At 41.4% G+C, this 26,923-nt stretch overlaps 1 protein-coding gene across 1 annotated transcript; it reads right to left on the bottom strand.

Moving 5' to 3' along the window:
- Positions 1–262: 262 nt before the first annotated feature.
- Positions 263–26,874, bottom strand: WDR1 (WD repeat domain 1). The gene is made up of 15 exons (XM_074951676.1): positions 26,654–26,874; positions 26,156–26,277; positions 21,947–22,037; positions 17,098–17,245; positions 13,734–13,914; positions 11,655–11,732; positions 10,756–10,836; positions 10,419–10,652; positions 9,425–9,512; positions 8,014–8,170; positions 7,095–7,182; positions 4,860–4,970; positions 4,225–4,398; positions 1,793–1,937; positions 263–1,184 (listed from the first exon to the last, which is right to left on the bottom strand). Exons 1-15 carry the CDS (start codon positions 26,667–26,669, stop codon positions 1,075–1,077), a joined length of 1,824 nt encoding a protein of 607 aa, XP_074807777.1. The 5' UTR covers positions 26,670–26,874; the 3' UTR covers positions 263–1,074.
- Positions 26,875–26,923: the final 49 nt, after the last annotated feature.

Below are 26,923 nucleotides of genomic sequence, written 5' to 3'. Positions count from 1 at the left end.
CATGTATCTACCACTTCACACCAACACTCCACAGATAACTAAGTCTTTTTGTCTGCTCTGCCAGCCCTCAGAACTTTAAGTCCCTTCCTTAAGGCAAACTTGACAGTGAATTGTAGGGTGGGGAAAATGAGTGATATCTAAACAGTTTGTTAATAGCTCTGTTGTAACAGTGTGTATTTCTGGAAAGTGCAGAAGTGGCAATCAGAAAACATTTAAATTGGTTTGCAAAAATCACCTCAAGTCATAACAATGATTCACTTTGTTTAATTCCTGTACTGAAACAGGTGTTATAATTACTGCAAATTTGTTTACATCAACTTAATTCTTCTCAAAAGGAAACAAATTTATCTTTAAACAGAAGCTGAGGTTCTCCCCTGACACTGAAATGACCAGACATTCCTCAGTTGTTCATAAGGTAACAACGATGTTTCTGGAGTGAGAAAATGCCAATAGAGTTATTTGTAAACATTAAACCGACAACAGTAAGTACATTAAAATCCCATATTTCCATCCTAAAATAACCACAAAACTTTGACAGGAAATACATAGAGTTTATTATGTGTGTACCCCATTTCATTATGTGGAGGAGGAAATCTGAGGCAACAGTTTGGTGCAGTACAGACAAGCAACATAATATACAGTAGCTGCACACAGCTTGATTTGTTTTGAATCACAACTAAATATTCTTACTATGACCATTAGTACAGAAATGTTCTGCAATTAGAAAAAATGAGAAGTATTTCTCTCATGCTGTACAATCTCACAAGGACTCTGGTAGAAAATAACTGATCATGTTTAAATTTTTCATGCCAACTTGTTCGGCTGTTGCCTCTGGAATGTTCAGCACAAAGGTTAAGTTCCAGACATAATTTAAGTGCTTTTCATGTGCAAACTGTTACTGGCTAAAGCTTTCAAAGTACATTTAATTACAGATATGAACACCCTGTAAAGATATGAGGATATGATAGAAGACCCAGAGGCCATTAGAATTTTTTTTTTTTTCTTTTAAAGAGAAATGCTATGTTCCACTGCAGTAGTTCTAGTCCCTGATGAGGTCCTTCCAAGTAGGACTGTTCACTTGTAGGAGATAGACCATTCTTTGACAGAAGCATCATGGGATGTTGTTACCAGGGTATGTTCATCCAGCCATGCCAAGCTGCTTACATGATGTAGTCTATGAGCGTCTATACAGATGGAAAGAGATATTTTTTAAAAACTCACAATTTATTAAGAATTGATAGGTTATCACAGTCATCTTACGACAATATTTTTATTTTGAAAAAAATTTGAATTAGAACATAAGAACGGCCATACCGGGTCAGACCAAAGGTCCCTCTAACCCAGTATCCTGTCTTCCGACAGTGGCCAATGTCAGGTGCCCCAGAGGGAATGAACAGAACAGGTAATCACCAAGTGATCCATCCCCTGTCGCCCATTCCCAGCTTCTGCCAAACAGAGGCTAGGGACACCATCCCTGTCCATCCTAGCTAATAGCGATTGATGGATCTATCCTCCATGAACGTATCTAGTTCTTTTTCGAACTGTAGTGCACAAAGTACTTGTAAAATGCAGTTGCCTGCAAAGTGCACTTAGTGAGTGGCCGTCTTGATCCGTAACAGTTAGAAGCTTAAAATTACATTACAGAGGGTAGACTAGATGTCTCCACCCCTATCTAGGAGGAGGAGAATTGCTAGTGTAGTTCTGACAGAGAAAGCACTGTCCATATTTCGAGAGAGACTAGTAATTCTCAAAACTAAACCTCTTTCTAGCAAAGAAGAGGTGCACAACGTACCTGGTATCTTGACTCTGGTCTCTGGGTCACTTAAGGTCCAAACATAAACCATCATGTCCATGCCCCCAGAGGCAAAATGCTCATTGTCTGGAGACCAGGCAAGGCAAACAATTTTTGCATGGTGTCCATAGAAGATGTTATGTTCCTATTGTGGAGTTATTGGGAAAATGGTGTTATTTTACAGACTTCAGGTAGCTATTGTTTTACCTGTGACATTGTCCCTCATTAACAGGAACAAATTTTAACATGTTGCTAGAAAAAGTTAAAATATATCTGTATACCCCAGGTACACAGTAAAATTCTAAGCTAAGTGCCTTTTACATTTGAAAAGCATGGTTATTGCACAAGTCTGTCATTTAAAATGTCCATTTTATGCTATTTCTATAAACATCTGAAAGGAGCCAACAGAATTCAAACCAAAATGGATCAAAAGTGGTAGGACTGGATGTTCAAGTTTTCAGCAAAAACAAATTGGAGATCCTAGGACTCTCAAAATGTCCTGCTCAGCCTCAGCTGTAGCACAGAAGGGGTTGATTGAAGCCTTTGAAAGCAGCTGTACAGTAGGTGTTTTGAGAAACAACCTATACTTGATGGTGACCACATCCTGAATGAAATCTTTCCCAAACACCCCCCACTGACCAGAGCACCCCAAATCAAAGTGGCACCAGTCTCTGCCACAACAGATGCAAAACTTCTACAACTTTCTAGATCCACAGGTTCTCCACATGTGGCGTACCTCATCCAGTCCACTAAGTGCCCCAACAACTGAGTGAGTGAAAAAGAGACACTACGCTCTCAAATGAGCTCAGACAGAAAAAATGATAGGAAAAAAAACATAACCATGGGCAAGCATTTCTTACAAAAATGATCACTCCATATCGGACCTCGCAGCCCTTGTCCTCAAAGGGAACCTGCACAACACCTCCAAAAGATGAGCCTGGGAACTTAGGACTGATCCGTGGTGTCCAGCAGAGTTTAATACAGATACTGGATGTATGGCTCATTACAGTTATCTGTAACCCACTAACCCTCTGTCCTACAACAACAGAGGTGTTAACTACCCATGGTCACCTTAGGTGGTCTCTTGAATGTGGGTTAAATACATAAGTGGAACAGATAAGGAATTAACTGTGACACAGAGTATGTCTACACTTAAGATGGTACAGCACCACAGCTACACCACTGTAGTGCTTCAGTGTAGCCACTACTTAGGCTGATGGGAGGAGTTCTCCTGTCAGTATAGGTAATTCACCTCCCCAAGAGGCAGCAGCTAGGTCAAGGGAAGAATTCTTCAGTCACCCTAGTGCTGGCCAGGGGATAGCTCATATTATGTCGCCCAGGGATGTGGGTTTTTCACACCTCTGAGTAACACAGTTAAGCTGACAATTTTCTAATGTAGACCAGGTCTGTGCATCTTTCCCAGACGTGAAGAAGAGTTCTGTGTAAGCTTGAACAGTTGTCTTTCCATCAATATAAGCGGGTCTGATTTTTTTTTTTTTTAAAGTAACCTTGACCCACTTCATCTTTTGAGAAGAGAAACCTTTTTAGTTCTGCTCAGAGCCAAGAGTGCAAGACAATAGCATGGAAGGAGAAGGAACAGCCCCCCCGTCCCCAGCTCCTCGACATTCCATTTCAGTGCAATTTCAGTCCAGCTAATTTAAAAGCTTCATTCTCAGTCCTTGCTTTCTTTTTTTAAAGAGAGCATATGGATTATCCCCAATTCCTCTTCTACCCATTTCAGTGCATGGCCTTCACAGAGTTAAGCATTGTGGCTAACAAGTTTTATTAGAAAGTGCATCTTACAGTTCTGCACAGATTGCAGTCTAATCAGACTACTTACTCCCTCAGGCCAACCCAGTTTCCAGAAGTTATGGAAATCTTTGCTGACATGCACACTGATGGATAGGGAAAGACTTGTTCAAGGTCACTGTGCATTGGTTGTGACTGAGGTTTCCATTACAGATACACTACAATGCAGGTCAAATAACGAACTTGCGAGACCCTAGATAGTTTATGTTGAATAGCAGCAAGCCTACCACAGATCAGATTGACCTGCCCCTCCCCCTTCAGGTCACACCCTGCCAAGTGATTTTTAAAAGGCACCTTTGATTGGAAAGAACTTGTTTTCTCTATTTTTCTTGTTTTCTAATTTCGATGAAGTTAGTATCTTTTTTCTAGTAGCCAACCTATGCTGCTCTTTCCTTCCCCTCACCCAAGGTCATAATTCTGTTTGAGACTTCAAAACTGGCTGTTGTGAAAATCATCTCAACAGGAGATACTACAGAATTACACACAAGTGGGCATTAGTGGCATTTGACTTTTTACCCCCAGTACACTAAGTCACACCTGGCTGTGCCTTTATTTCTACACACAGTTTTAGGACTAATAAATACTTTTGTTGGAAATCATAAGTCAGATACAGCAATTCTTACCGCATAGCCATCAGCAACACTAAAGACAGTGACAACTTTGTTTGCATCACAAACCGCAAGAAAGGCACCATCGTGAGAATATGCCAGGTCAGTCACAGGACCTTTAGCTTGCAAGGTCTTCTCATCGATTTTCAGAGAGGTTCCTTGGATTGAATATAGATGGACATTCCCATCCTGCAAGTTAATAATGAAAATCAAAGCTTTACAACAAAAATCAGGAAGGTTATTAAGTTAGAGGATCATATGCAATTATAGGTATTTCTCCTTTTGAGAGATACAGTCAGTATTTTTAGGGTATATTGGCCACATGTCGTCAAATTAAAAACATGCTACTGCTTTAAGACATGGGCGGAGAGTTTTGAGAAAAAGCTTACTTGATAACTAACTAGGGAGAATATGTTGGGGAATGTATACTAACCACAAAAGTGGGAGAATCTAATGGAAGGAGGCCAGAAGACAGCAGTTTAACAAAAAGCCCAACAGCATAACTTTAAATTAAAAGCAACAATATTAGTATACTGCCAACTTTGATATCTTGGTGCAGCAATAGCGGAGTGATGTTTAAAGAACAAGCATAACTAAAAACCCCACAACCATGGAATACTGTTCCAGTGTTCACAAGAGTGTATCCTTACCAGGCCTCCCACTGCAGCGGTACCACCTCCTGGGTGAACGGCCACCACTTCTGGTTCATAGCCAGGGTCATCAATTGCAAAACATTTCTTCTTATTCTTCATCAAGATGATCTATAAATGTAGAGCAATGTACCATAGAGACCATTGGTTCAAAATGCTTGACAGGCTATAGTGTCTCGCCATACATACTAGTGCACTCTGCTCGTCAGCCACAATAGGAGTTACTACTTCATTGGTTCAAAAGAGTATTGAGATTCATTCTAATCTATACAGATTAGAAGTGTATAAAACACCTATACCTTGCGACTAAGCTTTTTCCTCCTATGAGCATTTGACAGGGATGCAGGTACTGCTGCAGACCGCCTTCAATCTACTAACTGCAAGCAGTCAGGACATGCTCTTGCATACAGTTAGCTGAAGTTCATTTAGTCACAACAAAAGAGGTGCATGAAGAAATCAAGCATTTCAAGCAATGCCTACTATCTTTTGTTGGGATGACTGAGTTACAAAGTACAGGCTGTTAATATCATGTGTAAAGGGTCATTTTCCTGGCCAGTTACAGTTTCCCATTAGAGGCAAATCATAACTAAAAACAAGTAGTTTGGAATGACGCAGCTGAGATCATGAAAGTTCAACCCACATCCTTATTAGTCAAAAGCATTGCAAAGGAATGTAAGTATGGGTGGCTGGTGAACCCTGGGCTCGGGGACGCAAGTGGCCAGCTCACCCTTTTTGCCTGAGGCCCCGCCCCTCCTGCCAGAGCCCAGAGGCCCTCCCTCCCCCAACTTGCTGCCCCCCGGAGCGCAGGCTGGCCCTCCATTAGTCCCAGCCGCAGGGGAAGAGCCCCCCCTCAGCACAGCACCAGGAAGCAGGAAGAGGTCTGGGGGCTGACTGTGCGTGGGGCCATGCAAGGCTGTTTGGGGAGGCTCAGCCTTCCGTGGCCTTTGATACCCATTAATGTAAGTGTGGTTTTAAATAGACACATCCCTGAAGAAACAAGGATCTTTGGTTCTGCTTCATTTGAATCATTCTGAGGAGCTTGAGTAATCCTCCAACTATTGTAGAGTGTGCTCCAACAATAGCCAAGAGATCCATCTCTATGGTGCCAGGTGATAAGCAAGCTGTACACCAAAGATTGATATAACAGCATAAGTGGACTAGCCTGCCAAAAAGTAACAAATATTTAAGCAAAAGACTAAGAGGAGAACTAGTCCCTGCTTCTATATTTTTACTACTGACCAAGGTCCTAAAACTGTTATACTGACCATATCTAATATAGTTATCAGCGACTAATGATTTTGTGTTTCTTATATTAGCAATAATCTCCCTTCCAATTTTTTTTTTATTTTATTTAAAGATGTTAAGTATCTATTGGGATTTTGGTTTTACATCTGTATAATCACTGTATGAGCTAGAAGGTGAGATATGTATTTGCTCCTGCTCATTAACAGAAAAAGCTACCTTCCATATTTAAAGTGTTCACACACACCCACCAAAAGGAGGAAAACAAATTGAAGAAGAAACCAACACTGCTGTAATCAACACTGGATTCAAATTTCAGGTAGATTTTCATGTTGACTCAGCCTTTTTAGGCCACTAAATCCAATGACCTCATTAGAGGCGTATGGCTACATACAGTTCAGACACTGATTTAACAAACTTCGCTTTTCTACCAGTTTTAAAGTTTGGTGCAACCCCATAGCATGGATGCAGGTACACCTTGATACTGGTGTAATGCATCCACACTAGAGGTCTGCACCAATTTAAAATAGATAACAAGCTCATTTAAAAAAAAAAAAAAATCAGTGCCAACACTGTATTTAGACAAGTCTTACACCAGCAGATTCTTTGATTTAGTTATGTTTGTACAGAATTTAAAAATAGTAAGGTGCTATGTAAGTGCTACCATGGGCTAACATTAACAGCTGATCCACATTGACAGCTGCCTCTACCAACATAGAATCCCCCACTGAAATAAATTTTAGAAATTTCTTAGTGTACCAATGACATACTCAGAACATTAAATACTGTATAGGTTACACAAGGCATGTCTACACAACCAGACCCCTGAAGCTGGCCCGTACCAGTTGACTTGGGCTCACAGGGCTTAGAAGTCCATACAGCAGTGAAACAGCTCTGTAGCCCGAGCCTCACAAGCCCTAGTTGGCTGGCCCAGGCCAGCTGTGGGGGTCTAGTTGCTGTGTAGACAGACCCAGATATTATCCTGATACTTACCTGTCCAATGCATATAACTACTGTATATCCACCAGGACCAACAGCTAAACATTTTGGTTGGACATCCATTTTTACAACATCCTGGCCACTGAAAAGAAAAATACAAATTGCTTTTCCGTGTCTTTATTTTATTCATGTACAAGTCTCAATTCAATAGTCAGCCATTGAGAGATCCTTGAAAAGTTACCATGAAATAAGTCTTCAGGTCTGCAATATGCAGATTCACAATCACGATCTACAGCTGGATTCCAGTCTTAGAAGTTAGGGCTTATCTACATGGGGACACTTGAGAAAATTAACCTGTTTTAAAATTTTTAAAGTGGATTACTTTACCCACATTAAATTCTCATGGGGATACTCAGATTCAGAATTAAAAAGTGACCTTAATTCATCTTAATTTAACTTCAGAGAGATAGAGATAGACTGGGTAATCCTAAAAGGACTCATCTCCCGAGGAGGCAGGATTGGCGTAACCACAGGGGAAAGAATGGTTTCCAAAAAGAATCTTAGAGCTTGTTTTCCTCTGATACGTGGCTTTATATAGTACACTGTAAGAGCTGAAGCACGCTCTCTCTCTGATATATCTATATCCTATCTAGTGAAGACAAAACCCTACAAAAGTCATGCAATACAAGACAGATATATCTGGCTGCCTAAAAAATAAAAATAAAATCAGAAAATACTAAATTAGTCTTATGTAGGTAGAAGAAAAAAATTTAAATGACTATTGTTTCACAGATAAAGCAAGTTGGGTATTGCAAGCATTTCTAGGATTTTCATGGTAACTTGAAAAATTTTCTCAAGTTGTATGATGAAGCTATTCAGCATCCCACACTGTACCAGTGAAATTCTCTTGATGCAACACAAAAAACACAACCCAATACATTCAAACACAACCAAATATGGTAGCCTCACTAACCTGTAGTCTCTCTTGGTTAGGCTAGTATAACGCACAGTGTCATCCATACTGCAACTGACCAGCTGATCCAATTCATCCACAGCCATTCTAGAAACCTGGTTTGTATGTCCTTTTCCAGAAAAGTCATCATTCTCCCCAGTTTCGGAATCCCAATAATGTGCAAAGTAGAATTAAGAAAATTTTTCTTAGGAGTGGGGTGGGGGAAGAGAGGGGAAGGGGAGAAAAAAGGCTTGCAGAAAAACTAGGAGTTCCAACTCCCAATTCCAGATAATGAAAACGAACACTGACTCAAGTATTCCATAAAGGAACTAAATAAAATAATTATTTGAATAACCATTTTAGAACAGTAAAAAAGTATTGGCAAACAACAAATCATTTAGTGTTAGGTCTCAATGCCTAAGCAACACTTTCCAAGAGGGATACGGATAGGAAAAGTAAAATGAGTGGTTTTTACACAAGGGACTAGTCAATCTGACGTGTTATCACCATGAGGGCTTCTTCCTCAGCAAGCCTTCAAGTTTGCTTCATATATTTGCCAAAAAGATAATGCAGTTAGTGTGTGCATTATGTTCACAAGGAGCGTAAATGTATTATACATCACATGTTGTTTAAGGGAATATATAAAAAAAATTGTATAAACTCACATTTGCCTGTTACAGAAAAAGCTAATGGTGTTCAGCTCTACAAAAAACAAAACCAAAAACTCTCGCAGGCTGACCCACTGACCACACCCTGACCCACACCCTAGATCGCATTCCATGTTTATTGCTCCACATACCAGTGGGAACTGGGATTATTATATAATTAATAGATGTGCAAATTCTCTGGGGGCTGGGGACCTGATTATGCTTGAGACACTGGCTAGATAAGGAACAGTAACGGTAAGACTGTCACCCACTCATGAGGATAAAAACTAAGGCCATGATAAGGTGGTGAGAAACTTGCAGCTCTGAGAACAATGCAGAAAGCTATGCTTATTAGTATATAAGCCCAGAGGCAGAGCAACAAGGAGTTCATAATCCTTTCAGTTTAGGGATGACTGGATTACCTCTTCTGTTCATTCCCTCTGAAGCACCTGGCACTGGTCACTATTGAAGACAGGATACTGAGCTGGATGGACCTTTGGTCTGACTCAGTATGGCTGTTCTTATGAATGTTAATAGGGATTCAGGTAAGACTACTGTGGTATCAGGAAAGCAAGTTATTAAGAGAATGGTAAAGATTACAGGTAAGTGCCATGTATAGTACAAGTTAGCAGGAATTTGGTTCAGCAATACAATTTTATTCAGGAATGTCAGAGGAAGTTATCTTGTCTTCAGTAAAGGGATTTAAAAAGTTCCTAGAAAGTAGCATACCCATCTTAAAGAGAAGTGGGACTATAATAACACCATTTGATCACCAGAAAGGATATTAATGTGTCCATCATGACTTCCAGAGTAAATATAGGATTTTCCACCATTTTTATGCACGGTCAGACACTGAACTGATTTACTATGACCCTGTGAGAGAATATAATTAGTGGGCAATTAATTTCTCAGTTATTCAAACTAAAAGAAAAGCAATCTATTCACAAAGTGTAACTGGTAAGATTTAGAAAGTAACATCACATCTTGGTTTTGGTCTTTGTTCAATCTCAAAGTTCAAATGACTAGCTGTCTAGGTCTGTTTCAAGGAATCAATACATTAAAAAAAAGTGTTACAGTACTGACATTTTCATACAAATTCTGAAGAATTAAATATTCCGTAATATGAATAGGTACACACTTATTTTTGGACAGAGATCTCTTTAGGACCCTTTCCACGCATATGTGTTATGTTCCATCATAAGCAAGTTCAGTGTTTACAAGATGGTCAAATATGGTCACCTACACGTACTGGTTGCCAGAACTAAAGCAACAATAGTTTAAAAAAAAAAAAAAAAAAAAATCTAGGACACAGGTTTCTAGTTCAGGTAAAATGTAAGCTCCCATGGGATTGCTTTGTCACCCTGCCAAATAATTCCCAATATTAGAGCTTGACGACATAATGAACCATATCTCCATGTTCATAACAGTTAGCGCTTGCAGGACGATGAAATAAGATACCCATGGGTGGTATTCTAACTCAGGATTCTTTTAGTGTAATCTTAAGCAAGTTTAAAAACTAGTGTGGAAGTAAGCTATTTTATTAGCATAATTAAGACCATTACTCACCTACACATTTGCACAAAGTATAACTACTATATTTGACTGTTATGACTCAGGTGTTAGTCAGTGATACGCTCAGCAATATCCAAGCTTGACGGTTCAAAGAGAATCTTTACAGCCACATTTTAATGGAACAGTTACTATTCCCAAACAGATTATTGCTAAAACCAAACTACGTGTAGAAGAAGGTCTGCTGCAGCGTGATCAAGGTCACCATACCTTTATGACACGTAGAGGCTTATTTGGGTTATTCTTATCCAAATAGTTAATGTAACCAGAGAGGGAGAGGCTCAGTAAGTGGTCCTTCTGCCACAAGCAACCCAACTGCTGATCCAGAACATCCGATCCCATGTTAAACGTACTGACAACAGAGTTAGCACCAACATCCCAGATTTTAGCCGTTTTGTCTCCAGAAGCAGAAAGCAAGTGACTGCTATCAGGGCTCCAGCTAATCTGTAAAAACAAGTACCTGCCTTAGTATACCAAGTGCACTTTCCAGCGACAACAGTATAAGATATTTTTTGTGCTGCAGTTATGAAACACAAAAAATACTTACAGCATAAATGCCTCCATCATGAGCCTTATTTCCACCCAGAGCACAAACTTTCTCTCCAGTCTTCCCATCATAGACAAAAATCTTTAAAAAAAAAAATCACATAAGCATATTATACAAAGTGACAGACAATTAGAGGAAGGCTTGCACATATACAATCTCCAAAATGTATTATATATACAGCTAACTCTTTGCTGCAGGCATAAAAGTAACTTTGTAAATGTCAAGTTAAGTCTTCAAGACAAATGCATACTTGTATATTAAATATTTAAGGTACCAGAGGATGTTCAGGCATTCTAAATAAAAGCAGCAAGCTGTTCCATGCAGGAATTCTGACATCTGAAATATTGGAAAGTATTATGCTTATGGCTCCTACTGTGATAGCCGCATCTCCCTGCTAGTCATTGGAATCTGCCCATATGCAGGGAGCTATCCATGGCAACAGTGCTGTTGTCATTCTCAACCTCCTAAGCTGATAAAAATGTATAGAGGTAGGCTCTTACCTAGCCATTTATACTGCACCCACCTTCTCAGCCAGAGCAAGGAGTCTAGCAGTGGAAGTACCAGCACGGCTACGTGGTGGTACAAGATCAAGCCTTTCCATAGCAAATTTGAGAATTTGGGGATATTTTCCTTTGAGTCTGAAGAAAGCCTTGCTGCTAAAAGCTGTAGGCAGGGGTATCATCCCCCCAGCAGATACGTAACCTGCGTGGGGGATGATGCATTGCAGCAGTATCATGGGAGGATAATGACAGTTCTTAAGTCTGTTTTCTCACAGTAAAGAGAATCAGTATGTAGGCTGTGGAACTGCTCCCCAAAACCCCATCCCCCTCAAAGAGCGTGTAACTCACAATTATTCCCCTCCCCCACACGTGGATATCAAGGCGGCAGCTCATTTTTACCTGGCCATCTGCACTAGATGTAGCGAATCTGTTCCCATCAGGAGAGAACCTCACACAGTTAACAAAACGGCTGTGGTCCTGCAGGAGACAGCAATTAGCACCCAGCCAAAAACAGAAAAGCTTTTTAAAGACATCTCATATAAGTTACTGGATCCCCATGAGACCCATTCATTTACACTGAAATTTTCAAGCAAGAGACTCTCTGCCCTACTCAAGCCACAGACTGGCTGTGAGGAAGAGGCCGACAGTGGAAACTTCTGCACCGTCCAGCATAGGTAAGCATGGAGGGTGACAGAGATAGGTCAAGAGCAACCACAGGATCCATGGTTCTGCAGTTCAAATAGCTTTAATGCAGCATACAAAATCAGATTAGAAGTAATCACCATGGCTTTGGTTAGGAGGGAAGGCGGCTGAACGACAGCCCCCATCCCATTCAGGATTGCTATTTTGTCTCCACCCCCCATCTGGTCATTTCATATGTATAAAGCCTTAGGAATCAGGCTTCTGCAGGTGAGCTGAATTCCACCCATAATAATCAGAAAAATGCATCAATTTTATGCCCAATGCTTATAATACTCATTGATTTGGATTTTGCTAAAGAAGCTGTTACTGAAAGCTGAATGGTCTGAGGCTGAGTTGCCCATACACAAATCTAGCCACTATTAGTGATCATTTAAACCTTCAGGAATTTGTTCTCCAAGAGGATTGTCCACACTACAAAAAACCTAACAACCCTGGCAGAGAGTCTCAGAGTCTGGGTCAGCAAGGTAGATGTTTCCACTCAGGCTTGGAGACTCTTCCCCCACCTTGCCAGGTCTGAGTCCAGGCTCCAGCCAGAGTGGGAATATCTACACTGCTGTTTTCAGCTCCGTAGCACAAGCCAGCATTAGCTGACCTGGGTTCTCAGACTCACTGATGAATTTCCCTCCCCGCTTGCAGTGTAGACATACTGCAAGAGAGCCAAAAAATAAAAAGTAGCTACTGAAGTTCAAATGAATATTCAGCAGTGATGTCACTTAACTGATTGTGGCACTCTAAACTATTCGTTTGCGAAGTCTGGAATGGAAATAGGACTAAAAAGTACTTAAGGTTTAAAGTCAACTTAAGCCACATGCAAACAACAGGTTTCCAATTGCCTTAAAATTAATCGCCAGGTTTAACTTTTCAAGAAGACCTACTAGTATGGTAAGGACCTTCATCTGCAACAGCGCCATGTGGCAAGGCCTACCCAGAAGAAGATAGGCCCCAAGTAATAAGGCCAAGAGACTCCCTAAGGGATGACATAATATGAATGGTTTGGATATAGTCATTCCAGTATTTGGAAGTTTTCACATTGCACTAGTGCAACACAAACCAGAAATTAAAGCTGACTTGTTATTTTCATTGTCCAGATAGAAAGTAACAGCAAAGGATGAACGTTAGATTTGTAATTTCAAGTTTAATAACCAGTAGTCATTTTTCGAGATCTAGGCTAACATTTTCAAAGCTGCCTCAAGGGATTTGGATGCCTAATTCCTGTTTAGAATTGAGAATCCAAATCCCTTAAAGAGATTTGGAGATTCCAAACCCCTCTCCTGCCACAGCTCCCCCCGCCCCTAAACTGGGCACTGCTGAAAGTATTGTTAAGAAATATGGTGGAATATTTTGAAATTGCACTAAATGAAGGAAACAAACAGCTCCTCAAGATGGGATACTGAAAATTTTGTTTCCAGTTACACTTCCTACAAACCCACAAAAGGGTAATGAAAGCCAGCACAGAAACAGATCTGAGATGACACTAAACTTAAAATTATATGGTTTTGAAGAACTAGTCGAGTTTCCTTTCTAACCCATCATTTATTTTGTTTTTCTGAGCTTGAGCTAAACCTTCAATTATCTTCAAACATGGGTTTTAAAAAGCTACTCAATGCTAAATAGATTTTAAACTGGAAACCAAGATTTTGTTATGGCAATGAGCTGTATCACAAAAAACTAAGTGTACTGGAGAACTGTGAAGACTTTTTAGTATACATCCATACGACTTAACACAGAGACATAACCGAACTTATGTACAGAAGGAGAAAAGTAAGTTAGACTCACGCTTATTGTAAACTTGAATTTGAATGGCGGTCCCTCAAAGAAAGCACCACAATTGTCATCACTGCCAGTTACTATACGATAGGGCCTTGTTTGTTTTATATCCACGCTGTTGATCACCTTGTTGTGCCCAGAGATCTCTCCGACTGAAGAGCCAGTATCCCATAGGAACACTGCTCCAAATCTATTTAAAGATGACACAATACACATAGTCCATAAAATAAAAAATTACATGAAGGCTAACTCCTTGAGCATCAGTAATCTGCATAGAGTGCACGCAGACAATAGAAATTAGGTCATCTAGTTAATCTCATGCGAGTGCAGCAATGTTCCCTAAAGGATATTCAAGTCCTTTGTCTAGGAGACAGAGTCCAAAAACTCAGAAGAGGATGACATCTGCCACATGTACCAAGCAGAGAAGCAAATATACAAAGCTTTTTAAATTAAAAATATCCCTTGGATCTCATTTTAAGGGATCAACTACTTAAAGCTTACTGAGAGGAGCAAGTTGATCTCCCAGGTGGATAGTTGCTACAAAACAGATAATGGATAGTATGGAAGGCTGGAATATAAAACAGCATCAAGTCCATCATATGTAGGCTCAAATTCACCATCCATTTTGGTCTATTTCACAGTCATAGGATTTTAAAAATTGTAAATTTCATTATTTTAGCTATTTGTGAAATTTCAGATATAATGGTGTAATTGTAGGGGTACTGACCCAAAAAGAAAGGGGGGGGGGAGAATGCAAAGTCATTGTAGGGGTGGTTGCAGTACTCCTACCCTTACTTCTGCGCTGCTGCTGGTGCTGGGCTCCCAGCCAGCAGCTGCCCAACTCTGAAGGCAACGCTACCGCCAGCAGCAGCACAGAAGACAGGAGGACATGGTATAGTAGCGCCACCCTTACTTCTTCGCTGCTGCCTGCAGAACTGGGCCCTCAGTCAGCAGCCACCGCACTCCAGCCGCCAGCTCTGAAGGCAACAGCACAGACGGTGGCATAGTATGGTATTGCCACCCTTACTTCTATGCTGCTACCAGCGAGGTGCTGGGTGCCCAGCCACCGCTCTCTGGCCGACCAGCTCTGAAGGCAGCGCAGAAGTAAGCATGGCAATACTGCACCCCCCCCCGCCCCATATAATCTTGCAACCCCCCTAAAACTCTCTTTTGGGTCAGGTCCCCCAATTTGAGAAATGCTGGTCTCCCCCATGAGATCTGTATAGTATAGGGTAAAAGCGCATAAGAGACCAGATTTCATGGTCTGTGATGCGTTTTTCATGGTGAATTTGGCAGGGCCCTAACCACGTGATTTAGGACAGAACAGTTGATTATTGCTTTAAAAGTCCTGTAGGTATCTACAAGATGTTAGTGAAGTAATTAGTACTTCACCTATGCTGAACAACACCTAGTGATCTCCAGAATAACTTCTTGTAATGTTTTATAGCGACAGTTCAGTGAACCGCAGGAGAGAGGGACATGAACTACTGAGTGACGAGAAGACAAATCTTAGCATACCAAAGCATTGGCAGTTACTATTTCAGGGGCATTTAAAAAAAAAAAAACCAAAAAGTTAGTCTGTAACCACAATGCATTAACAAAACAAGTTTTATCAGAACACATGAAAAATCCTTTGTCAGCTTTTGTGTTTTCAAAACAGTAAAAAATACTCACTGCCAGAGTAATGTAGTTAAACAAGCTTTAGACCATCATTTCAGCAAGTTTCTAAAATGAAGCTAGATTTGCTAGAAATGCAATACGATTAGTTAGGAAACCTTAATAACTTTGCTCTATTATTTCTTAAGTTCTCCTAACTTCTGGGCATTTTAAAAGAAACAAAAATAGGAACGCTGATATGCAAGTCACCATACACATTTCTTCAGTACCAACCCTTGAGACATTAGCAAACAAACTAAGGCAGGAGGTGTCTCCCCAAAGCATTAAGTTAGGAGTCAATATACAGTAGAATCTCAAAGATATGAACTCCAGAGTTACAGATTTACCGGTCAACCGGACACCAATCAGGCAGCAGCAGCAACAAAAACAAAAATACAGCAAATGCTGTACTGCCCTGGGGCATTTGGCCGGGGGAGGGAAAGGGGAAAAAAAAAATTCGGTGCTTCTCCCCTGCGGGAACACTGGGGCTCAGAGCTGGGGGGGGGGGGGGGGGCGCCCAGGAGAAGAAAGAAAGAGGGAGGGGGGGAGTGCTGTAGTTTCAGCCACACTGCTCCATTCCCAGCTTCAGCGCCAGCGCTCCCCCCATAGCTAAACCCCTGATGTGCTCCCTGCTGAAACTGGGAGCAGAGCCATGGGGCACCCCCCCACGGGAAAGAGACCAGGGACAGAGCTGCAGGGCTGAAGCCCTGAGCCCCAGCGCTCCCTCTGGGTCTAATGCCCTGCTCTGATGCTCCCACAGGGCAGAAGTCCTGACCTCTCCACACCCATGCCTGGAACTCTGAACTCCCCATCCTGCAGTTGCAACCCCCCCTCCCGCCCCCAGTGGCTGAAGTCCGTAATGTCTTGTTCAGAGTTACGAACAACCTCCATTCCCAAGGTGTCCATAACTGAGGTGCTACTGTACCCAACCACTTGCACAGAACAGTAATTAGTCTTAAGACACAGTATGTGGCCTATGCCTGGAGGCCACTCTTGCTGGATTTGGTCCCCATCTTCACAGGTCTGCCAACCTTTTGTACTAGCAAGTGTACACGTGTACCCGATTGAAGCTATACAACAGGCACTTCTAGCCTGACAGACAAGAGGCAATTGGTGGTGAATTATGTTCTTATTGCACTTAACTGCCCCCCAAATCTAGCTGTGCTCATGTGGAAGATGCAAACATAAGTGTGATTCTCTCTCCCCAACAACACATTTTGTAAAACATTAAAGTTTTTAAGATCCCTGCGGTTCTCCCTGCTTAACAACCCCTCTCCCCCAAAAAACAAAAAAACCACCACACCCTCTGAACAGAACAGGCAATCTTGAATTGATTGTATGCAGTGTCGTAACCATGTCGGTCCCAGAATTAGCGAGACATGGCATGGAAGGCAGTATCTTTTATTGGACCATCTCACCCACCTGTCTCCCTAATCTTGAATTGCTACCATTTAAGGAAGGGGGAAAAAAAAAAAAAAAAAGTCGTATGCTCTAGAAAGGTCTATTTTAATGGCATTGTGCTTCCCCAGTGAATAAGCTACACACAGTTCTGCAGCTGTCAAATACTATGTAAAGAATGTTGCTACTAAACAACGAATCTAGAAGTCTAAACAAGGAGTGCGACACACATTTCTCTTAGAGGAGCTGAGAGCTTTCTCCATCACTGATTTTGTTTTGTTAGGACACAATAGTTTACAGTAGATTGAGAATTACTCACTTCTCCCTGCCTTCCCCCACAGCGGCAAGCCTCTTGCTGTCTTCAGTCCAGGCAATATCTTTTATTTTTCCTGCAAATGGCTGATATTCATATTTCAGTAGGTGTTCCTTCTGTGTGGTATCCCAAATTCTAAGCTTTCCAGAGACATCTGCCATAACACAGTAGTACATAAGTATCACTGTTCCAGCAAGTATCAAATAGTCACATGTGTCTCAGCCATCTGTCACAGTAAAAATTTTCAGCCTTACTGATTGCTAGTGCTAAAAAATCTACCATCATATGCCATTATACAGACCAAGATTCCTAAATAAAACTGAATCCAATAAGCATTAAAAATTGGAGCGCTTTAAAATCATATATTCAAAGTTCAGCATGCAGAATTGATGATTACAGGTGTGTCTGAGGTAGGAACAGATTTGCTGTGTGTATGAGAGTCAGGCATTTGTGCAAATGACCCTGTAGGTCTCCAACCACAAGCATAAATACCTGGCCTATTCTGTGCATACAGAACTTAAATGCACACGTACAAAGTTTAAAAGCTGGATTGCCACCCAAAGGTCAAATAAGTGTATTCAACAATCGTTGGCGATCCCTCGAAGTTGAGGATGATGGACAATCCAGGAAAGACAATTTCAAGTTATTGGAGAGTCTGCGGATGGCTGAGGAGGCCTATTCTAGAACCAGACTCTTCCACATTGCAGACATTTCCAAGCAGATGGGTGAGCCTGGGATGGTGGTCTGAGCCCTGGCCTGCTCGGTCAATCCCGTTTTTCCATTATTCAACAACAGCAATGTCATGACAGGCAAGGGATACCAGTCTATCTTTTTTAGACCAGAGGTCTCATTTATGCCTAATATTCTGAGCATGCATTGTCGATTGCCTTGAATCAATTACCACCTCTTCAGAATACTAGAGAGGTGTGGAACACGCTTCAATTCAGAGGAAATATTGTGGTGTTGCTAGTCACAAGCTGGGACGCTCTGTATCTCGGGGGAACACCCTACAACCGCATGTTCATCTTTATAAAATGATTGTGTGGTATCCAATGCAAAGTTTGTCATGTTGGGTGTCTTCGGAAGGCTCATGATGCACTAAGCATGGTGGTTACAGTAACCGTTACAGTAATGTATATAGTTATGAGGCTCAAAATGTATCTCCATGGCTTAAAGCAAGCACAGGCAAAAAACTTTCCAAGAACAGAGAGGCAGTTAACACCACATCAGGGCACGTATGGGACAAACCCAGCTCAGCCTCACAGGAACAAAGGACGTTGGCCTAGGCAGCAACAAAAGAATGTTAGGACTCTCGAGGGAGTCACCCCTCTTCCTTTGGTCAATTTGGAACTGCAATGAGGCAATGCTCACCTGACCCTGAAGGGGGTTGTGGGGGATACGCAATGCCAAGAGGGAAGAAAGGCCATGATAAAAAGGAGCGTATCAGAAGGGTAGCCTTATTAGTCTGTATTCACAGAAACAGCAAGGAGTCTGGTGGCACCTTAAAGACCATACATTTATTTGGGCATAAGCTTTCGTTGGTAAAAAACCCATTTCTTCAGATGCATGGAAGAAGTGGGTTTTTTACCCATGAAAGCTTATGCCCAAATAAATGTTTGGTCTTTAAAGGTGCCACACTCCTCATTTTTATTTTTTTGATAAAAGGGAGAGAGACATTTGCCATGCTCTCTCTCTCTCTCTCCCGCCTACATCTACAGGCACCACACACCAAGTGACTGAAGCACTGATCAAAGGGGAGAGCCTGGCTGAAGAGCAACCAGCCTGCCTGTGGTGAGAAGTATCTAAGTTTGTACTGTTAAGATCAGCTGAGAATGCGTTTTGTTTTTATTTCATTTGACCAAATCTGACTTGTTTTGATTTATAGTCACTTAAAAAAAAAAATCTTTATAGTTAATAAATTTGTTTATTCTACTTGAAGCAGTGCATTTGGTTTGAAGTGTCAGAGACTCTCCTTGGGATAACAAGCCTGATACATATTAATTTCTTTGTTAAATTGACAAACTCTCAGAAGCTTGCAACATCCAGCGGACATAACTGGGCACTGCAAGACTAAGGTTCCTAGGGATGTGTCTGGGACCGGTGATATTGGCTAATGTCATTAGGTTGCACAATCCAAGGAGCAGCTTACATGCCAGAGGTTGTGAGTGAACAGCCCAGGAGTGGGGTCTCACAGCAGAGCAGGGTAAGGCTGGCTCCCAGAGTCAAGGATTGGAGCGACCTAGCAGATCAGCGGTCTAGATAACACCAGAGGGGAATGTCACAAGTAGAACATTTTGTAATTCAGACAGCATTAATCTTTTGTAATATAAAAACGCACAAAATAGATTTGTATTAGGCCTTTAAAAAAGGCAGTCTGAAAAAGTTTGCATATTAATCTATTCCACCCAGCAGAATTCAGGCTTGTGTATTTAAAGTTCTGTATATTTATATGGTCCTCTTCAATATAGTATCTGGCCCCTCACAACACCCTAGGTAGGGATTTATTATCCCTATTTTACAGACAGGGAAAGAGACACGAGGTGGATTAAGTGTTTTTTTGAAGAACACCTAGAAGTATGTTATTGAACCTGGATTCAAACCCATTATTCCCAAGTCCAAGTCCTGTTCCCTGCCCACTGAAGTATCACTTGAAGACAACATCTACGTTAGCATTTTGTTATTGCTCCTCGCCCCTCCCATCAAATGCAGGCATGGTTGTTTCTCATAGTGACATTTAAGACTTAATGCACAATTGCTTCAAATTTTAAAGAGTGTTTTGTTCCTAAACAAACAAACAAAAAAAGAGTGACACACTTAAAGGTTAAATGTATAATTTTGATCTGTGCTCAGTGTAGTGGCAAGTTACTTACAGGGTACACCCCAAAAAAAAGTTTCAAGGGAAGACTTTTGATACTCAGTGTTTGAGTATGTGGTAGGATGGATGATGGCTCAGGTGCCCCTGCTAGCAGACTCAGTTAATAATGATCTGTGCTTAGCAGCAGCTTCTCCAACCAGACCACAATTGAGGAAAAATGCAGCACTGATCTCAGTGAGGGGGGGACCTCACACACTACTGTTCAGAGTCCCTCAGAGTGGAATTTTATATTTCTAATGCCCTGCCTATTAACAAGAATAAAGTAGATGGGCACTTGGGCAAAGTGAAGTATCAGCATAGAACAAACCCAAGAGTGCTGGGTTTGGGGCAGGGGAACACCACACACAATATTTTAAAAGGAATCAGTTTGACAAACACATGGACTGAGAGCCAGGAAAACCCTGCCTTTGATACAGACTATTTTATAAGCCTGCACCCTACCGATCTGTGCTCAAAAGGTACGTGCAAAGCTTGGGATATGCATGGAGAGGTGGGGGGGGAGGAATCACTGAAACTTCCCCCAAATTCAAGGTTCTCCATTTTATCTTTCAAAATGGCAGAGAGGATTTAGGTGGTCCCACTCTGAGATTATTGCAGAGTTGTGCCCCACTCAACATGGCTGTAAGAGCGCGCTGTCATAGAAGGTCCATAGTGGCTCTTCTATTTACGGAGAGTATGTACAAAGAATATGCACACCCAATGTTCTGTGGAACCTGGCTTCATGGAACCTCCCTGTCCACAGCTTAGCTTTAACGAAAAAGCTGATAGATCTCCAGGTCCTTCACAGAGGTTCTGAGACTAGATCCAAAGCCATGGAGTGGTTCTACAGCCATAACCTGGCCCATGAGATCTTGGCAGTGCTGTGTGGCTATTCAGGAACTTTGTTGAAACCAGGATTCCAGCCTGGAGCAGACTTCATCTTGCTGACTCCAGAAGTCAATTTGGCATGCGTTCACATTTGGAAGGTTTTATTCTCAACCAAACGGGTTGGGAACTTCTTTAAAAAATGAATATGAAGACAAGTTAGGTGCCTGAATTCAAGTTAAGAAGTTTCCTACTTGTCAATACAGCCACCATGAAAGTGTTATGTAATTTTCTTTTAAAAATCTTTTAAAAGTATTTATGGTTTATTAATATTTATTCTCCAACACTTACCATCTTTAAAGTTTCCTTTATTGATTTTTGTCCTTTCATCTGACAATCATCAATTCTCTAATGGAGCATGGCATTCATGTAGATTCGTGTCCTTGTTTATACAATAGTATCAAAAATAAATTTTAGTTTCTGCCAGGAAGCCAGATGATGCAGCAAGGGCCTCGCTTAGTGTAGATTCTCAAAGTTTTCATAGAATCTTTACACAAAAAGTTTGAGAATCAGCATTCTTTCCCTGCTAAGTTGCTGCAGTGAAAGCTGCAGTTCAGTTTACAGTGCTGAGGGATCAGGCCAGCAACAAGGAAAATGAGGACCTTTTTGTGTGCATGAGTGAGAGAAAGACAGACACACACATGCACACACAGAACCAGTGGCAGAATTTCATTTTAAAGACAGAGAATTTGACACCATATTTACAGCTTAGAGAACTTGTAAAGGGCAAAAACCAAAATTAAAAATTCCACAGTTCACTCCTAATGCTGATGCACATACAAAGCATTCACTATAGCTAAAAGGACCATTTATAATAAAGTAATAAACTTGTACACAGACATAAAATTAAGTGTAGAGTAGAGTATATTAAAATTTATTTTGGATTTAAACTAAGAAGTATCACTTCAAAAAGAAATAATACACTACACTGTCTCCTCCATGAGGAGACAAGTTTAACATTAATGGCATATGATTAGGAAAAATATACTTATTTTTGTTACAGCTTTGTTAAATATGATCAAGCTGTATAACTAAAGTCTGCCCCACTAAGTTTTACCTAAGCATTTTAGCAGTCCTGTCCCATAGCTCATACCAGAATGCGATCTGATACTTTACCTCCAGATGCTATGTAGAATCCACTGGGAGCATACTTGGCAACCACAACTTGATGGGCATGCTCAGTATAGATATCAGCAATTGCTGGATTCTACAGATGAAACAGAATTCAAAAGTTACAAGATGACATTTGTGAGTTTCAGAGAAAAGAGAATCAAAACTGTTTTAAAGCTGAGACATTGGAGATACTTAAATCCCATGTATAATAAAGAGGAAGGGAGAACAAAAGTAAAACATGCCGCTGATCAGTGGAAACTTACTGTTTAGTGTGACAAACAATACAGGGTGTAACATGGCTGCTGTTGTGATAAGTAATATCCCCACTGGCCAATCACACATTAGCGTAATTCCCAAAATACCTGTATACAATACTGGAGGTTGGCAACTCATTGACTGATAAAAACTAAGTTGCACTGGAATGCAGAGAGAAAGGGTTCCAGAACAGGAATCAAGATAAAACCAATTAAATATAGAGAACTGTATAGCAAGATGGGTAGGTGAGAGAAGAACGTAATGTTCCACTTTGTAGAGTACTAAGCATGTATAAAAGTTACTTCAGTAAAACACGCCCATAAAGCCTTAGAACAAAAACGTTAGACAGCCCTTTGCTTAGCAGGACATATGCACCTGTAGTTTCTGATGTATTAATACTGTAAGTCTTCACTGCTAGAACTAGAGACATTTTACAAGAGTTGCATCAGCAGGCACAGGAGATTACTTAGTAAATCAATGTGGATTGAAACGTCCGTCTTTTGGGGAAGCTAATTTATAAGCAGCTTTCCCCAAACGGATTTCAACAGAAGGGCTAATATAGAAAAAGTTTTTCCTATGATCAATAGGAAAATTGGGATGCAGAAACAGTTGCATCATTGACTGTCAAGACATTACAATTATAGCTTTTATGCTACTCTTTGGAGAGGTCTTCAAACTCCATAGCAGAAGAGACACTTAGGTCATTCAACACATGCTCAGATGCCTCAAAGTTTAACCACAAAACTGAGACAGTGAATGAATGAGTGTTGATGACTGAGGAGCTCTATCATCCAGACCACATCAAGGAGAGTGCCATCAAAACACAAGAGATACTTGTCTATATTTGTTATTGCATGTCATAACATATATTTATTCCACAGAGTTTGACTGTTCACGTGCCGCATACCAGCTAAATTAATTTTTTTGGACTATTGTTCTGCAATTTATCAGTTCACCTTTCATCTCCAAAACGACTTGTGTTGTTTGGTCAAAAGGAAAAAAGTGTGGGTGAAATTGTTTTGATGCTGTAATTCATAAACAAACATTTGTTTGACTGCATCATAAAAATCACTAAGTAATATAGTATGATTTGATCATGTGCTCAGGAGAAACTGGACCGTTACAGAGTAGGTACTCTGTATTAGAAAGCTTGCAGGCTTTTTACCAGGAAAAGGTCTTGCTCTTGCCAGTAATATAAGTCTCTCAGAGATGTAATGTAGCTTACTCAAGCAAGGGTTAGCTTTTCTATTTCTGGTCTAGAATACATTTATACTGGTTGAGTGCACTTCTAGCTCTGGCAAGTCAGAAATTATTGCACTATCAAGAGTCACCCAATTCCCTGCGACTCTCCATTTTGCTGGGTGATTGAATTTAAGTAAGCAAAACATGACAGTCCTACAGGTCAAATAAGTTCCTATTCCTCTCTATTGTAGTTTCATCTCCGATAAGTTCAAGAGGCTCTCTGTATACTACATTCTATTGCCAACATCATGAGTGGTACCTGTTTTATAGCAGAGTTACAACAGCTCACTGAAGCTAAGTGGATAAAAACTGGACTTAAGGGGCACTGAATTTAAGACAGTCAAGCTTCTGTTTTTTTTGCCTTTTTTTAAAAAGCCTACTGCTGTTAAAGCTTGAGTGCCAAACAAACTAGCTTTTTTTCCAGTTTATTTTCTTTGTATATTTAATAGCACTATTTCCACCCAATTACAGTCAGTTCCCTCATTTGCATGCATCTTTCACCCAACAGGGAAGAGCAAAACATTTGTTTAGAATTAGAAGTTATGAAAGGACCAGAAAAATTAAGAATGGAACGAATCGAAATTCAGGGGCAGGTACAGTATCTAACACCATCATTAACTCTTTAAAAAAAAAAAAAAAAAAAAAAAAAAAAAGAGGACCAGCTAGCAGGAAAAGGAGGGAGGGACATGTTCAACAAGACAAAAAAACCCAGAATTCATTGAGCTAATGTGGCCCTTACACGGATACCAGAGCTGCTTAGAATAGCTTGGAACTCAAACTGCCTCAGACTTTGCAGGAAGAGGCACCCATATGGAAGTAAAATATTCATGAGATATCAGGTCTTCTAAGTATCACTGATCCCTCTTGCCTTAGCAGTGCTTTTCCAACACATCCAAGACTTCAATGTACTGAATCACGTTTTGGACTTCTGTCATAGCTAAGAGACCATCCTCATCAGCCCCCCAAGTACTTCACTCGGGATAATGGATTTGTAAGACACGAATGACCTGTCTGGTTTATTGGCTAGGATGAAGCAGTCCCAGGTGGAACTTGGACAGTTATTCGATTGTACAGGAGTCACATGTAGTATTCTCCAAGGGTCTGTCCCTTGTTCGTGCGGACATGGGGGGTAGAGTTATTTGTCTAGGCTTCCCTATTTTTGATGGGGAGTGTTTCAGAGACTAAGTCAATACGTAGTACAGGCATAGTCCTTTACCAGGAAGAGGATTATTTCCATTTAATGATACTATTAAATTGAACCAAAGACTATGATGCATTCTTTTGTGACATTAAAACTGACTATTGGAACAAATTTTGTAACAGGCTGCAGTCAGCTGATAATTACCAGAAGACTCACCCCCTGCCTGCCAGCTTACTCTTACTTTTATAGAATATAGAAAGATTTAGGTATTAGTTTTAATGTTATGACTAAATCAACTGGCTCAGATACATTTCTGTGCATCTGTCATACTACATTATTTTACCTTCTTAGCTGAAACTTTTGGTATCAAGAAGACTGGGACATTTTTGCTGTTGTGGTCATTTAGCCAAGATGTGGGACCACAACTATGTTGAAACATTAAAACTAGAGTCCAAGGAAGTTTTTTTAAAAAAAGAAAAACTTAACATTTAAAAAAAAAAAATAGAACCAAATACTAAATTGTTTTCAATGTTATGGAAGGCACTTTCAGCACACTGGCAGCTAGATAAGAGATTTGAATATACCCAACAAGTGGGAGGGGGAGCAGAAATCCTGGAGAACCACTGTCAGAGACAAACATTGTCATGGAAAGCTGGAAATTCCAAGGATCTATAATCGCCCCACCTGTAATGGTTTTTCCCCCCAGAAACAAAGTTTACATTACATTAAAGGGGAAGGGGAAATGAAGGAGAATAGGGTGAGGAGTCTCATTTTCCAGTAGTGAAAATACATTTACCATTTTAAAAGACTATATTGAATCTGGAGCCCCACAGAATAAAACAACAGCTCTACAAGTCAGCTTCTGCATGCATTTCAATAGAACACAATCTTTGCAGCCTGATTATTACCATTTAAATGGCACATTGTTGCATTTGAGAACTCAAAACAGCTCTCAGTTATTGGACTGAAAGTTTATGTAATATCTGCATATTCAAAGCTCTTAGTCTTAATCCTAGGGAACTGCACTACATATGAATGAAATATATAAAACAGGTATGTTCAGTAAGTTGTTTCTTACATGGTGATCATCAGTGAACAAAGTAAGCTACACAGCACTGGATTTGATTTGTAAGATTGTGTTTTCTCCAAGAAGACAGCTTAGCCCAGCAAGTGGGGGTATTTATTAACTTAATAAATCTATTTTAATGGATCCCTAGGTCCCATAATATACATATTTGAATTACCATATTAATGGTAACCAGGCCAGGTTAACCAGGCCCAAGAAGAACATGGAATACCAATCCCATCCTAAATTCTACAGAAAGGGACGAGGGGAGGAGACTACACAGATTTCGCAGAGATTTTCTACAGATTTCTGTAGTCCCCTCCCTGCCCACAATCTTAGGACTGAGTCATACACCCTCCCTTCTTCATCACAGACATATCTGACCTCAATAGAAATCCCAAAGTATCAGAAACAAGCCAATATGGGAAAGCAGCTGGAAAAAACAAAAAAAAAAATTCAGAGGAAAGAACTACATCATGAAACAAACAAAAACTGTAGAATACATTACATCAATGTTTCGGATGACGACGCATTTTCCATTGGTATACAGAAAGTTGTTGCCCTTGGGATCCCCTCCAATAATTTTGGAGACACCTCTTTCAACCTGGGGGAGGCTGGCAAACACTTTTTCTACAAAAAGAAGAAAATACAGAGAGATGGGGATATGGGGCATCACCAGCCAACGTCTTTCAGAAGCAAGGCAGCCCGCCCCAGGGTCTGCGGCTGAACAGCCACTTGTTGCTGCCCCCAGAGCCCGGGACGCTCCGCACCCGGCACAACCCGGGCGAGCCACCCTGGAGCGGCGCGGGGCGAACGGGGGGTCCCCGGCGAGCGAGCCTAGCGCGGACCCAGGCACCGCCCGGGGCAGCGGCAGCGCAGGCACGGCCGGAGCCCGAGCCGGCGGCTCCGGGCGCGCCGCTCCCCGAGCCAGCCGCCGGGGCGGGCAGCCACGCGAAGGCGGCTCCCTGCGGGGCACGGGAAGCAGCCGGCCGCCCCCCGCACTTACTGCTCTCGAACGGCATCTTGGCCCGTTTGTTCCCGCAGCCGGAGGCAGGCGACGCGCTCGGGTCCCAGGTGGCGGTGGCCCAGCCTCTCTCTGCTCCCGCTCCGGCCTCAGCCCCAAGCTGCAGAGCAGGAAGCGCCCGCCGAGCTCGCCGCTACTCCCCTGCTTTGACCATATATAGTCAACTCCGCGCTCGCCGAGGAGCGGCGGCAGCTCCCCACCGCGAGCCCGCGCCCCACGCCCCGCCCCGGAAATGCCGTAGGCTCGCGCCAG

The sequence above is a fragment of the Natator depressus genome, chromosome 4 (genome assembly GCF_965152275.1).
Source record: "Natator depressus isolate rNatDep1 chromosome 4, rNatDep2.hap1, whole genome shotgun sequence".
Taxonomy (NCBI): Eukaryota; Metazoa; Chordata; order Testudines; family Cheloniidae; genus Natator; species Natator depressus.
Note: the sequence above shows the minus strand (reverse complement) of the source record. Positions and strands in the feature narration are given on the sequence as shown.